The sequence below is a fragment of the Neomonachus schauinslandi genome, chromosome 9 (genome assembly GCF_002201575.2).
Source record: "Neomonachus schauinslandi chromosome 9, ASM220157v2, whole genome shotgun sequence".
NCBI lineage: Eukaryota > Metazoa > Chordata > Mammalia > Carnivora > Phocidae > Neomonachus > Neomonachus schauinslandi.
In genome coordinates this window covers 90615249-90629625 of record NC_058411.1, presented here as the reverse complement: position 1 = coordinate 90629625, position 14377 = coordinate 90615249, and the positions used below count along the sequence as shown (strand labels likewise).

The window sequence follows — 14377 nt, the reverse complement described above, 5'->3', positions numbered from 1 at the left end:
AGTGTGGAGAGAGGGGAAAGCCAGTGTGTAGAGCTCTGCACTTTCTGTTCTGCTGAGGGAAGAGGAAAAAGAATACTGCGTGTGATAGTACTCCTGGCCATAAGACCCAGCCTCAACCCGAGAAATACACAAGGAACCACGGGTGCCAGCCAAGCCTCCTCAGCCCAAAGGATCTATGCTTATCCAAGCCCAGGGGACACGTGTTCCCCTAAAGATCCCCTCTCTCGCAGGATATAAAGAATGCTCACGAATCATCCTGCTCCAAGCTTAAGAAGCTCACAGTGTAACTGCCATTTTTATAATGTTCAGAGATTACTTTCTCTCCACCACACAGAATTAACTAGAGAAAAGTCCCTGGTCAGATCAAGTTTTGATGGCACCACACTCCGTACAGAGTGGGAGACTGGGGAAGTATGGGGTGAAGAACCCTGAGTTAACCCTACAAAGCCTCCTTTCTCACGGAAAAGAGTAAGGGATTGTTTTGCATTTCTTGACTCTGAGCAATTTATATCTCAGATTTAATCACTATTTAATGTGAATCCGTAGTACTGAAAACAACCACAAAATAAATAAATAAATAAAATCTCCAGGCTGTAATTTGGGCCGTTTTTGACCAGTAATTTGCATCAACCCCATCCTTGCTTTTCACAACAACAGGTTACACAAGCAAGGTAATAGCCAGTGACCACTCACTTTTTATGAATATATAAATGAACTGAAGGATGTCTCTGGGGGAAGATTACAGGTTTTATGTAAAGCTACTTTCAGAAATAAGGTCCTGAAATAGAAACTTACAATCTGAGCAGAAATCAAATGGCTCCCGAATGCCTGTACGAAGGTGTTCTTGCCAAAAGGTCTGCTAGGGCAAAGGCACCATCCACAAAAAGGCTAAGAACCAGAGCCCAGCCTATACTAAACCCCAGCAAGATTCGCTGCTTAAAGCAGCCCTGTCCAATAGAAACTTCTGCAGTGATGGGACTATTCTATATCTGTGCTGCCTGACATGGTAGCTATCAGCCACATGTGGGTATTGAACAACTGAAATGTAGCCATTACAACTGAAGAAGTGAATTTTTAAAAAAGATTTTATTTATTTATTTGAGAGAGAGAGCACAAGTTGGGGGGGGAGAGGGGCAGAGGGAGAGGGAGAAGCAGGCTCCGCACTGACCTGGGAGCCCAACGTGGGGCTCGATCCCAGGACCCCAGGATCATGACCTGAGTTGAAGGCAGACCCTTAACCGACTGAGCCACCCAGGTGCCCCAAGAACTGAATTTTTAATTTTATTTTAATAATTTAAATTAATTTTATTTAAATTTAATTAGTTTTTTATTTTTATTTGAGTGGTTGACACAGTGTTACATTAATTTCAGGTGTTCAACATAATGATTTGACAATTTTATCCATTATGCTATGCTTACCACACGTGTAGCTACCATGTGTCACCATACAACACTACTACAATATTTTTTACTATATTCCTTATGCCATGCCTTTTATTCCCATGTCTTATTCATTCCACAACTGGAAACCTCTATTTCCCACTCCCCTTTACCCATTTTGCCACTGCCCTCCCCTCCAGCAACCATCAGTTTGTTCTCTTTATTTATGGTTCTGATTCTGCTTTTTGTTTGTTTATTCATTTGGGTTTTTTTTAATTCCACATAATAGTGAAATCACATGGTATTTGTCTTTCTCAATCTGACTTATTTCACTTAGCATAGTACCCTCTAGGTCCATCCATGTTGTCACAAATGGCAGTCTCATCCTTTTTATGGCTGTGTAATATTCTGTCATACATATACCACATCTTCCTTATTGATGGATTCTTAGGTTGCTTCCATATCTTGGCTATTGTAAATAATGCTGCCGTAAAAATAGGGGTGCATATATCTTTTTGAATTAGTGTTTTCATTTTCTTTGGGTAAATACCCAGTATGGAATTTTTGGATCAAAGGATATTTCTATTTATAATTTTTTGAGGAATCTCCATTCTATTTTCCCCAGTGGCTGCACCAATTTACATTCCCACTGACAATACACAAGGATTCCTTTTTGTCCACATCCTCACCAACACTTGCTATTTCTTATGGTTTTGATTTTAGCCATTCTGACAGGTGTGAGGTAAGATCTCATTGTGGTTTCGATTTTCATTTCCCTGATTTGAAATTTCATTAATTTAAATTCAAACAGTTACCTGTGGCTCATGCTACCAACTTTTAAGTCTAGAAGTTAAACCAGTGTAAAGAAAGCAATAGGAAGTTACCTTTAAATTCAGCAAGAAGGGGCACCTGGCTGGCTCAGTAGGTTAAGAGTCTGCCTCTTGATTTTGGCTCAGGTCATGACCTCAGGGTCATGAGATAGCGCCCCATGCCCAGCGCAGAGCCTGCTTGGGATTCTCTCTCCCCGTCCCCTTGTGCCTCCCCCACTCTCCCTCCCCTGACATACATGCACACACGCACTCCCACTCTCTCTCTCTAAAAAACATAAAATACATTGGGGAGGGTATGTGCTATGGTGAGTGTTGTGTATTGTGTAAGACTGATGAATCACAGACCTGGACCCCTGAAACAAATAACACATTATATGTTAATAGTAAATAAATAGGGGCGCCTGGGTGGCTCAGATGGTTAGGCGTCTGCCTTCGGCTCGGGTCGGGATTCCAGGGTCCTGGGATCGAGCCCCGCATCGGGCTTTCTGCTCGGCGGGGAGCCTGCTTCTCCCTCTCCCTCTGTCTCCCCCCTGCTCATGCTCTCTCTCTCTCCCTATCTCTGTGTCTCAAATGAATAAATAAAATCTTTAAAAATAATAATAATAAATAAATAAATAAATAAATAAGCAACACTAATAACTAATAGGGGCCCTGGGTGGCTCAGTCAGTTAAGCAGCTGCCTTCGGCTCAGGTCATGATTGCAGGGTCCTGGGATCGAGCCCCGCATCAGGTCCCTACTTGGCGGAGAGCCTGCTTCTCCTTCTCCCTCTGCCTGCCACTCTGCCTACTTGTGCTCTCTATCTCTCTGTCAGATAAATAAATAAAATCTTTTAAATAAATAAGTAATAGCACAGGTCCAAAACAAAAAAAATAATAAAATAACAATAATAATAAATCCATCAAGGAATCTGGCAAGTTAGTATTTGATACCTTTATATTTTAACTCTGTAAAAACTGCAATTGCCCTTGTTAAGTTCTCTCAGTTCTTCTAGGCCTTTCATCATCTGGTCTTCCACCCCTCCCCACCTTTGCCCATTACCTCTAGGATCTCAGCTCCTACTACCCTTCCCCTTCCTCACTTGCAACATTCCTGACTCAGGACTTTTGCACTTACTATTCTCTCTGCCTAGACCATTCTTCTCTTAGCTACCTGCATGGGTTACTCCCTCCTCTCTTTAAAATTAATGCTCAAAAATATTATGTTCTCAATGAGACCTTTCCTGACCACTTTATGAAGAACTGCAATGCTCACCCCCCCCCACACACACACTCATTCTCTCTTTCCAGTTTTGTCTCTTTAGTGTTTATCCCTTTCTGACATACTTCTAACATAATTCACTTACTTCTTTTGTCTATCTTCTCAATTAGAATGTGAGCTCCATGAAGGCAAGGATTTTCATTTGTTTAGTTCACTTCTGTAGTCGGTGATGTGCTCAAAAATTTCTAACAACCAGCTCTTTGGGGGGATGAGGAATGCCCTGATTTGTAGCATTTGCCGGGTTTTGTGGTATAAATTTTCCTATTATGACAAATTTCAAGCTACCAGCAAGAAGTTACCAAACATGGAGCTGGGAAGAAATATGTACAATCAGCTGCAATTCAGTACAGCTCCAGCACACCACTAGCTGTGGCCCAACATCCTAAAACACTTCAAATTTCCCAGGAGCATTTCCCACCCTTTGCTCTTGACAACAATCACCTGGGGCTCGTAAAACTTAACCAGGCTAAAACCTAGAAAATCCTCTCCGCTGGGCATTCTGATTAAGAGGATCTGGGATGGCAACAGAGAATTTATATTTTTAAACTAATATACTAAGTGCTTCTTGCATCAACGTAGTCCCGTCCACATCCATCTTCCAACTCGGGTTAGTCCCTCCAAACCTAAAGAACAGCCTTGGGCTATGGGAGACGGAGAAACCAGCCTATTATCCAAACGAAGGTAGACAGACTCAGGTGGGAAAACCCCTGAGATCATTCAGCACACCTGTTTTTCCCTCTCTTCCCAGAGGACTTGGAGATGGGGGCCCACTGCAGACATGGTTTGAACCTGGCCTCACAATGGTCCCACTTCTCTAATCCAACAAATATAAAATCCCACTGAAACAGCAAGATACATAGAAGGCTATGTTTCAAGAATGATGTTGAAATTTGCCTGGGTTGGGGCGCCTGGGTGGCTCAGTCATTAAGCGTCTGCCTTCGGCTCAGGTCATGGTCCCAGGGTCCTGGGATCGAGCTCCGCATCGGGCTCCCTGCTCTGTGGGAAGCCTGCTTCTCCCTCTCCCACTCCCCCTGCTTGTGTTCCCTCTCTTGCTGTGTCTCTCTCTGTCAAATAAATAAAATCTTTTAAAAAAATAAATAAATAATAAAAAATAAATTCGCCTGGGTGGCTCAGTTGGTTAAGTGTCTGCCTTTGGCTCAGGTCATGATCCCAGCAACCTGGGATCGAGCCCTGCATTGGGCTCTCTGCTATGCAGGGAGTCTGCTTCTCCCTCTCCTCCCTGCTGGTGCTCTCTCCCTCTCTCTCTCTCTGAAATAAATAAGTAAATATTTTTAAAAAATAAAAAGAAACATTTTCCTTTTGAAAATGTTCACATTCAATTTCTGTATTTATTAAAATTGCAGAGAAATTATATACTAACCAGATCGTGTCCTGTGTCTGCAAAAGCTCACCAGGTCTTAAAATGATGCATGTCTATCATGAATTAATTAGTTATTAATTTGTAAAAAAAATAAAAATATTCAACCAAAAGTCTGTTCACACGGGGGATTGTATACACAGTAAGACACATCCTCTGCCCACAATCTCAGGACACATGCAAGTAAATGGGCAATGCAGAAGGATAACCTATACCAGCGGTTTAGGGGAAGGGAGTTGCTTTCTGGAAGAAGTGGCATCTGAACTGAGGGCGCAAAGGAGGGATGGGTATTATCCAGGTTAAGGCATAGGTGGTGGCAAACAGGTATTCCAGAATGTTCAAAGGCCAGGAGTGACTGGAACTTTCAGTGAGATCAGGAAAATGACAAGACCGAGACTGGAGGAACAAGTTCAGGCCAAGTTTTTCATTATTTAAAACACCTGCTCTTCCTTTTTGAATTAATGGAAAGTAGAGGATTACCCAAATGCTCATAAGCAGAGAATGGATAATAAATTGTAGTATATTCATTAAATGGAATGCTCTAAAGCAATTGAATCAACTGATCTACAATCATATGCAATAAGATGGATGATTTTCACAAACATGATGTTGAGAGAAAAGCAAGACACGAAAGAGTACAAATTATATAATTACAAATCATGCAAAGTTTAAGAGACAAAATACATGGTGATAGGAGTCAGAAAGCAATTCCAACAGACACATGAAAAGGTGCTCAACATCACTAACCATCAAGGAAATGCAAATCAAAACCACAATGAAATACCACCTCACACCTGCTAGAATGGCTATAATCAAAAAAGACAAGAGGGACACCTGGGTGGCTCAGTTGGTTAAGCGTCTGCCTTAGGCTCAGGTCATGATCTCAGGGTCCTGGGATTGAGCCCCGCATCGGGCTCCTCGCTCAGCCGGGAGTCTGCTCCCTCTCCCTCTACTGCTCCCCCTGCTTGTGTGCGCTCTCTCTCTCTGTCAAATAAATAAATCTTTAAAAAAAAAAGACAAGAAATAAGTGTTGGCAAGGGTGTAGAGAAAATGGAACCCTTGTGTACTCTTGGTGGGAATATAAATTGGTTCAGGCACTGTGGAAAACAACAATCCCACTTCCGGGCATATAACTGAAGGAAACGAAATCACTAACTCGAAGAGATATCAGCACTCCCATGTTCGGTGCAGCACTATTCACAATAGCCAAGACATGGGGGCGCCTGGGTGGCTCAGTCGTTAAGCGTCTGCCTTCGGCTCAGGGCATGATCCCAGGGTCCTGGGATCGAGCCCCGCATCGGGCTCCCTGCTCCGTGGGAAGCCTGCTTCTCCCTCTCCCATTCCCCCTGCTTGTATTCCCTCTCTCGCTGTGTCTCTCTCTGTCAAATAAATAAATAAAATCTTAAAAAAAAACAAAAAACAATAGCCAAGACATGGAGACAACCTAAGTATCTGTCAATAAATGAATGGATAAAGAAAATGTGTGTGTGTATATATATATATATATATATATACAATTTACAAAGATAAAAGAGCACTATATATTCTTTAACTTAACTTTTTCTGGAAGTATAATATACTGACAGGAAAGTGCACGTATTGTAAGCGTTCACCATGATGAGCTTTCACAAACTCCACACATCTGTGTATGCAGAATGTGATCAGAAACCAGCATTACTAGCTCCTCAAAAGTCCCTCTTGTGAGTTTCCTTCTAGCTACTATTTGCTCCCAAGAGTAACTACATTCTGACTTCTTCCCCTCCAAGCATTGTTAAGATGTAACTGACCTATAACATTGTGTAAATTTAAGGTCTACAATATGATGACTCAATATACATATATATTGTGAACTGATTGCCACAATAAGGTTAGTTAACACATACATTACCTCATATGGTTACTTTGTGTGTGTGTGTGTGTTTGTGTGTGTGTGGTGAGAATATTTCAGATTTACTCTCTGAGCAACTTTCATGTATAAAAAACATTATTGTTAACTATGGTCACCATCCTGTACATTTGATCACCAGAACTTAGTCATTTTATAAATGAAAGTTTGTACCCTTTGAGTTACATCTCCCTATTTCCTCCATCTCCCAACCCCTGGCAACCACAATTCTACTGTTCCTGTGAGTTCGGCTTTTTTAGATTCCGTATATAAATGAGTTTCTATAGTATTTGTCCTTCTCTGACTTATTTCACTTAGCACGATGTCCTCAAGTTTCATCCATGTTCTCCATGGCAAGATTTCCTTCTTTTTTTATGGTTGAAAAATATTCCGTGTATATATGTGTGTGTGTGTGTATGGGACCATTCCCATATACAGATGGGAATGTGTGTATATATGGGACCATTCCCATACACAGTGGGACCATTCTGCATACACAGATGTGTGGAGTTTGTGAAAGCTCATCATGGTGAATGCTTACAATACGTGCACTTTCCTGTCAGTATATTATACTTCCAGAAAAAGTTAAGTTAAAGAATATATAGTGCTCTTTTATCTTTGTAAATTGTAAAATACCTCTCTCACTCTATTTCCTGTGCTCTTCTCTTTCATCATTGAATTTTTAACTCATGGCCTTAAGTCTGTATCTCGTGACAGTGGGTCACCAGCCTCATTTAAATTGATGTTCCCATGTCAGCTGATCTGAGTGGCTGGAAATGACCAGCTGTAGTTACTGACTGGGTCGCACACTAATGCCTAGACTGGGCTGGCGATGTCACGTGGCCCTATCATCGCGATCTCTGGCATGTACACCTGACACAGAATGCCAGGTGTAGGTTAATGAAAAACATGGAAAAGAAGGGGAAAGCTTAATACTGTCAAGGCTCTGTTAGTGAGAAAACATAATTATATGCTTTATATTTTCAGCAAAGAATTCATGGGGGTCAGCCTACACATTGTTATGAATAACATTCCTGCCAAATCAGACAATTCATAAAATGTTGACTTAAGATGTTATTTTTATGAATTGTTGTCAGCATTGAACTGGGGAAGGGAAAGCACTGGTTAACAACTGTAAATTTTCCTTATTCACCTGGCACATAATAGAGGCTCAATATAGTTTCCTGAATTATACCGTTAGTCAAAAGTCCTGAGTCTGTCCCCCTGAGTAGCTAATAGTTCATAGATTCATAGCAAACTATAACCAGAAAGGTCATGTGGAAACTATTCTGTTGTATAATGAATGGCACCTTAGAAGCTTGCAAATATCCTTGTGCATCAAAAAGATCTGACTGCATTTACTTGCTGTAGGTGATAGTTTATTAATCTGGAAGCTCCTATAAATAAAGTGACTTGGTTCAAAAGCCCAGAGCAGTCTCAACATGCCAAAAGAAAATACTGTAGTGTCCAAGCAAGAAAACCATGTCAGTTAATTCATCTGAAGCCAGAAAGGGATTTTAGTAACATGTGATTTCAATCACTCTGCCTGGGAAGCTTGGAAATGGTCTAGGCTTTGCCATTCCCAGCAACATCTAAAATCAACTATTGCCTCAAAGTCACACTGATTTATATAGACAATAGCACCTCTTGTTATGCCCCAACACCAGGAACAATATAACTGTAGCTTACAATACATTTTCTTTCAGAAATTTTTTTATAAAACAACTTACTCATTCAAAGAATTCATAAGTAGTCTATAATGTTATTGTACATACGTATCAAGTTACCTTTATTCATTTTTAGTGTAAAATATAACCTGGAAGGAAAAAATCTATTATCAGGAACTCACTTGGTAAATTTAAAATGTTCAAAAAGTTACATAACTTTAAAATATATATATATTTCTGGGCTTAATAATCTTAAGACTCAAAAGAATCATCTTAATATTGAATCTGCTACTTAAATTTCTCCCTCCTTATTAGCATTGAGGAGACCTTTAGATTTTTCCAAGCAAATTAAAATAAAAGAACTAGGGGCTCCTGGGTGGCTCAGTCGGTTGAGCATCTGATTCTTGGTTTTGGCTCAGGTCATGATCTTGGGGACATGGGATCAAACCCTGTGTCAGGCTCCAAGCTCAGTAGGGAGTTTGCTTCAGATTCTTTCTCTCCCTCTCCCTCTGCCCCCACCTGTCTCTCTCTCTTTTTCTCCTCTCTCTTTCAAATAATTAAATAAATCTTTAAAAATTTTTAAAAAATAAAAGAACTGACTTTCTTAAAAATTAGATCCAGTGATTCTTCAAAGTCTAGTCCTGTTTAAGCTTTAGAAGACACTTCAGAAGTAATTTAGTTGAACCTAAAAATATTCAAAACGACAACACAGGCTTCTTAACTATTGGCAAAAGCTCTTAATTAAGCAAACATTTATTGAGCACCTATAATTATACAAAGGGGAATTCAATTTACAGATGCTGGATGCTCCCCACTGCACTATCTTTCCAGAATCCTATCTGATTGGATTTAAGTTCCTGCTCCATATCTTGTAGGAGATTTCATATGAATAATTTGACCTCTATACTTCCTCATCTGCAAAATGAAAGTAATAATTTACCTCATAAAATTGCTTCAAATGAATTAAATTAGATAATGTATGCAAAAACAGGTGTAAATGTGACTTTTAAAATAATAATAATAATAGTTCATAAGACATTATTATTAAACTTTGCATGGTGTTGCATTCAGGAAGTTCCCTTGTTGGGATGCCTTGGTGGTGCAATCGGTTAAGCATCTGATTCTTGGTTTCAGCTCAGGTCGTGATCTCAGGGCCCTGATCTCAGGGTCTTGAAATGGAGCCCCGAATTGGGCTCCGTGCTCAGTGCAGAGTCTGCTTCAGACTCTCTCTCCCTCTGCCTCTCCCCGCTGCTTTCTCTGTCTCTTTCTCTCTCTCTCTCTCTCAAATAAATACACCTTTAAAGAAGAAGGAGGAGGAAGAGAAGAGGAGGAAGAAGAAGTTCCATTATTGCAAGTTTACAAAGATTTCCTAAGAGAAGTGACCAGAGCTTGAATTTTGGTCTATCACCTTAGGCCACATGCTGCTTCACAACTGTGAGGAGAATTAGGAAATTCTTTCTCTCAATATTTTTAACTACTGAACACTCTTCTACACTCCCTAAGATTCAAGTTGAATTTAAATTCGCCTCTCATGTAGGAAGTGGCAACTATGTTTGACTGATTGACATAACTCCAATGGGGAGGAATTCTTTCAATAACAGTAATAAATATATGTGAACAGGCGAACAGAAGATCTAGTGATGAAACCATAGCTGTTGGCTCGCCTCTCTGCTCATAGTCACCTCTTGTGAACCAGGAAGCATTCAAGTCACATGTTCTCCTCAAGGAGAAATGCCTCATAAACAGGAATTAGAGGAGGAAAGCATTTCACCAAAGCCAGGTAGTCTTTACATAAAAGCAATACCAGGAAACTCTAAGCAGCTTTTTAATCTGTGGACAAGATAATTACTGAGACTGAGATGGTAATCATTATTCCCATTAAGAGAGTGATAAGCACAAAAATCAACTCAAAATGCTTTATTTATTTTTTATTTTTTATTTTTTTTAAAGATTTTATTTATTTATTTGACAGAGAGAGAGAGAGCGAGAGCAGGAACACAAGCAGGAGGAGTGGGAGAGGGAGAAGCAGGCCCCCCGCCGAGCAGGGAGCCCGATGCGGGACCCGATCCCAGGACCCGATCCCAGGACCCTGGGATCATGACCTGAGCCGAAGGCAGATGCTTAACGACTGAGCCACCCAGGCGCCCCTCAAAATGCTTTAAAGACTTAAAACATAAGACCACAAACTATAAACCATTTAGAAGAAAACATAGGTTCCAACAACCTACAACATTCTATCTTTTATCATTGGAAAAAATTCCATTAGTGAGTATATTTAGAAATAAAAATGATCTTTAATGATATTTGTTTTCTGTAATTGGATTATTTATTTATTTTAGAGCGAGAGAGAGCATGAGTTGTGGGGGGAGAGGGAGAAGGAGGCTCCCTGCAGAGCAAGGAGCCCAACACGGGGCTGGATCCCAGGACCCCAGGATTATGACCTGATCCGAAGGCAGATGCCCAACCAACTGAGCCACCCAGGTGCCCCTGTAATTGGATTTTTATACATAGTTTATTTGTGGAAGAAAAATATTGACTAAAACTTACCCTAGTACTCTCTATCATACCTAATACTTACAGGGAAATTCATGTGGAGTATACACAGAGGTATCCTCCAAATAAGTGTTAATAGCCTTTCCAGTAGTCAAGTCATTACACAAGAATCTTTTAATCCTCCATTAACTCTCCCAGTTTCCTTCACCTCATCCTACATAGGGACTTTGACCAAAGAGACACCATTCTGGCAGGGGAATTATGACAAACAATGTTGATACTATGGATGACAGCAATAAGACAGCCTTCTATTATTCTTTTCTTTCTCCTCTTCCTCTCCTCCTGCTTTAAAAAAAAAATTTTTTTTTTCAGAGTAATTTTACCCACATTATAAACCAGGTAATTTTTACAATAATCATGTGAGGCAGGCAGTACAGGTATTAGCTGTCCATATTTTGCAACTGAGAAAACTAAAGCAGGCAAAGAGAGATTGTACAAGGAACTGGCCTATAACACAGTTTCTTTGGCTGCAAGCACAAAATTTTCTCCAATTGAGAAGGAAAACGGGGGATACATGTAGACAGGAAAACCAGAGATCCTCAGAGAGCCTCAGGAGCCACGCTGGAGATTCACTAGGCAAAGTGCCACTGTGAGCAGGAGGGAATATTTAGAGATGAAGTCATCTAGTCCATCACAGCCATTTTACTAAAGAGGAAACTTGCTTGCCCTCAGCAGCTAGAAAGTGTGAAAGAGTCGAGGATCTACAGGCAGGAGACCTGTGTTCTGGCCTCATTGTGCCACTAACCTTAGCACCAACCTCCCAAGCCATCAACCTGCAGACATTTGACTTGGATGTCCTACAAGAATTTCAAAACATGTCCAAAATCTTTCTCTCTGCATGCCCTCCCCTGTCAACCCCAACTCCTGTGGTGATCATCTCAATAAATGGCCCAGGACAGGATCTTAGCAAAATCATCCCTCTCCTCCTCTCCTTCATCTCCCATGTCCTCTCAGTTACCAAATTCTACTACAAATCTTTCAGGTCCATCTCTTCTTCCCCATTTCTTCTGCCACTGTCTCGGTTCAGGCCCTCACTATCCTTGGCCTGGGTTAGGTTACCACAGCTGTCCAACAGGTTTCCTGGCTCCCACTCCTGCCCTGTTTCAATCCAACTGCCACCCTGCCTGCCACCACAGAGAGCTTTCTAAACCAAAAATTGTCACTGCTCTAATTATTATTAATCTGTTTTCCACCAACAATTGGATGAAGCCTAAAGTCCCAAGCAGGATGTCCTAATCTGTTTGTCATTTGGCCTCTGCCCTCTTCTCTCACTTCATCTTTCCCCACTCATAACTTCAGCCAAGCCCAAGTTTTGCAGTTCCTCCAAGGTCACCTTTGGCTTTGCCACTAATGGTTCACTCTTCCTGGAAGCCTCCCCCTTCCCCTGCCCATTGCCTGGCTAAAATTAACTCACCCTTCTAGACTCAGCTTAAGTTGGAATTTTTCCTGGCCACCCCTTTTATATGTTCCTTTGATACTCCCGTGGCATCTTGTGCAAACGAAAGAGTCACTATTCATCCTGAACTATGTTTGCTCACACATCTGTGTCCCTTGCTAATAAACTCAGCTGTGGGATGGCAGGGACAGCATCCTTTTCAGTGTTTAGAATTAAATATTCATCCAACAAATATTTGAGAACCTACTTTATGCCAGATATTGTAGATATGAGGGATATGGCAGTGAGCAAAGCAAAGACACTCCTCGCTATTAAGTGGGAGGCGACATCCCCGATAAATGAACACATAAATAAGCAAGAGAATAGGAGAGTGAAAAGTGCTTTACAGAGAATTAAAATAAGCCACGTGGTAATGAAAGCGACTGGATGGTTCCCTCTGGGGAAGTGACACTTAAGCTGATAAGGGAATGCCAATGAACCGGTATTGAGAAAAACATTCCAGGAGGACTACCAGTACAAAAGAACCAAAGGTGGCCATGTGGATGTGAAGCGTGGGAAAGTTGTGAAGATGGGGTCAGAGAAGAAGACAGGGACCATACTATGTGAACTTTGTAGGCCAGAGTGGAGTTTCGATTTTGTGCTAAGTGCGATGGGGAGTGAAATGATCTGATTTATATCTAGGGCTGGTATGTGGATAATGGGTCTCCCGGAGTCTTAAACAGATCAGTTTGGAGGAGAGAAACATCTGGATACAGAGGTCGCAGCAGTTTGGGACCCAGTGGACGTATTTGGGATTACGTGTGAGTGACCGGGACCTGCCGGTGGGCAGATAAATTAAGGCTCAGCGCACGCAGAGTTTGGGCCCGGACGCCCGGGTTGGTACTGGAATACAGAGCAGGCGCACGGTGACTCCTAGAAGGAAGAGGGTATGGAAAAAGTTGCTTTGGGCGCCCGTCCCCCACCTCCTCGGACTCTGGGGAGAGTTCGGGTCACCAGCTGGAAAGAAAAAGAGACACGCCCAGACCCACACTCGTCGACCTGCCAACGCCGGGACCCGAGAGCGCCGAGAAACAGCCCGACGGGCGGCGCACGCGGACCCGGACTCCACGTGCCGCGCGCGGGGGTTTCCGCGTCCTCTGGGCGGAGCCGGAAGAGGAAGTCGGCGCTGCAGTGGCGGCCCCAACAGCAGCGGCGGCCCGTTCCTACCCCCGCCGTCCGCGCCCGTCCGGCCCGGCCACGGAGGCAGCGACGCGGCGGGAGCCGGAGCCTGTGCCCGCCGAGAAGCGCAGCGCCGCCGGGCGCCCAGCAGTCCGATGGGGCCGCAGCGGCCGTTGCGTACGGCCGCGACCGCCCTGCTCTGGGGCTTCCTGCTCCCGCTGGTAAGGGGGACGGCCGGGAGCTCGGGCCTCCCCGGGGCGGGGCCGGGGCTCCCTGCCCCTTCTCCTCCCCACCCCCGGGCGACTCCTTTGCCAGCGCCTTGACGGCCTGCCCCTTTCCCATTTCTCCATTTTCTTCCAGCTTCCCCTTCGCCCCCTTTCCTCCCGTCTTCCCACCCCACCCCCATTCCCGTCCTTTGAAGTCCTCGAAATACCCACCCCCGAGCAAGCTCTTCTGCGGAGCCCTTCTTGCTACTTTGACCTTGAGGATTCTCTATAGTTTTTCACGGTTCCGGGCATTTTAAATTGACCTGAGTTTTATCGTCTACCCTTTCTTACAGCATCTTGATCTCTTTCACTCTCCAGAAGAAGAAAAAAATTATACGTGTCCCCGGGGTGTTTAGCGGTTCAAAGACTGCGCTTTATTGCTCGAATACAGATTTTTTTTTTTTTGGCTTCCTCCTCGTTCCTGCTTCCCTGTAGGGCTCATTCGATTTCTTTGTGTGTGTGGTGGGGGAGGGTGTGGGTAATAGTAATAACTTAAGATAATTTTTTAAAAGACACATCAAAGTGTAATATCTTTGTGCTTTTCAGTTCTCCGTCTAGTTTAATGGGGAGGGGAGTCGGTTAAGTAACAGTAACAAATAATGTGTT

At 42.7% G+C, this 14377-nt stretch overlaps 1 protein-coding gene across 1 annotated transcript in view; it reads left to right on the top strand.

Moving 5' to 3' along the window:
* Positions 1–13526: 13526 nt before the first annotated feature.
* The window catches only part of SPPL2A (signal peptide peptidase like 2A), a 51847-nt gene continuing 50996 nt past the window's right edge, over positions 13527–14377 (top strand). The window contains exon 1 of the mRNA XM_021693926.1: positions 13527–13726. Coding sequence (XP_021549601.1) covers positions 13661–13726 — 66 coding nt within the window. The 5' untranslated portion in view covers positions 13527–13660. The remainder of the gene's footprint in view (positions 13727–14377) is intronic.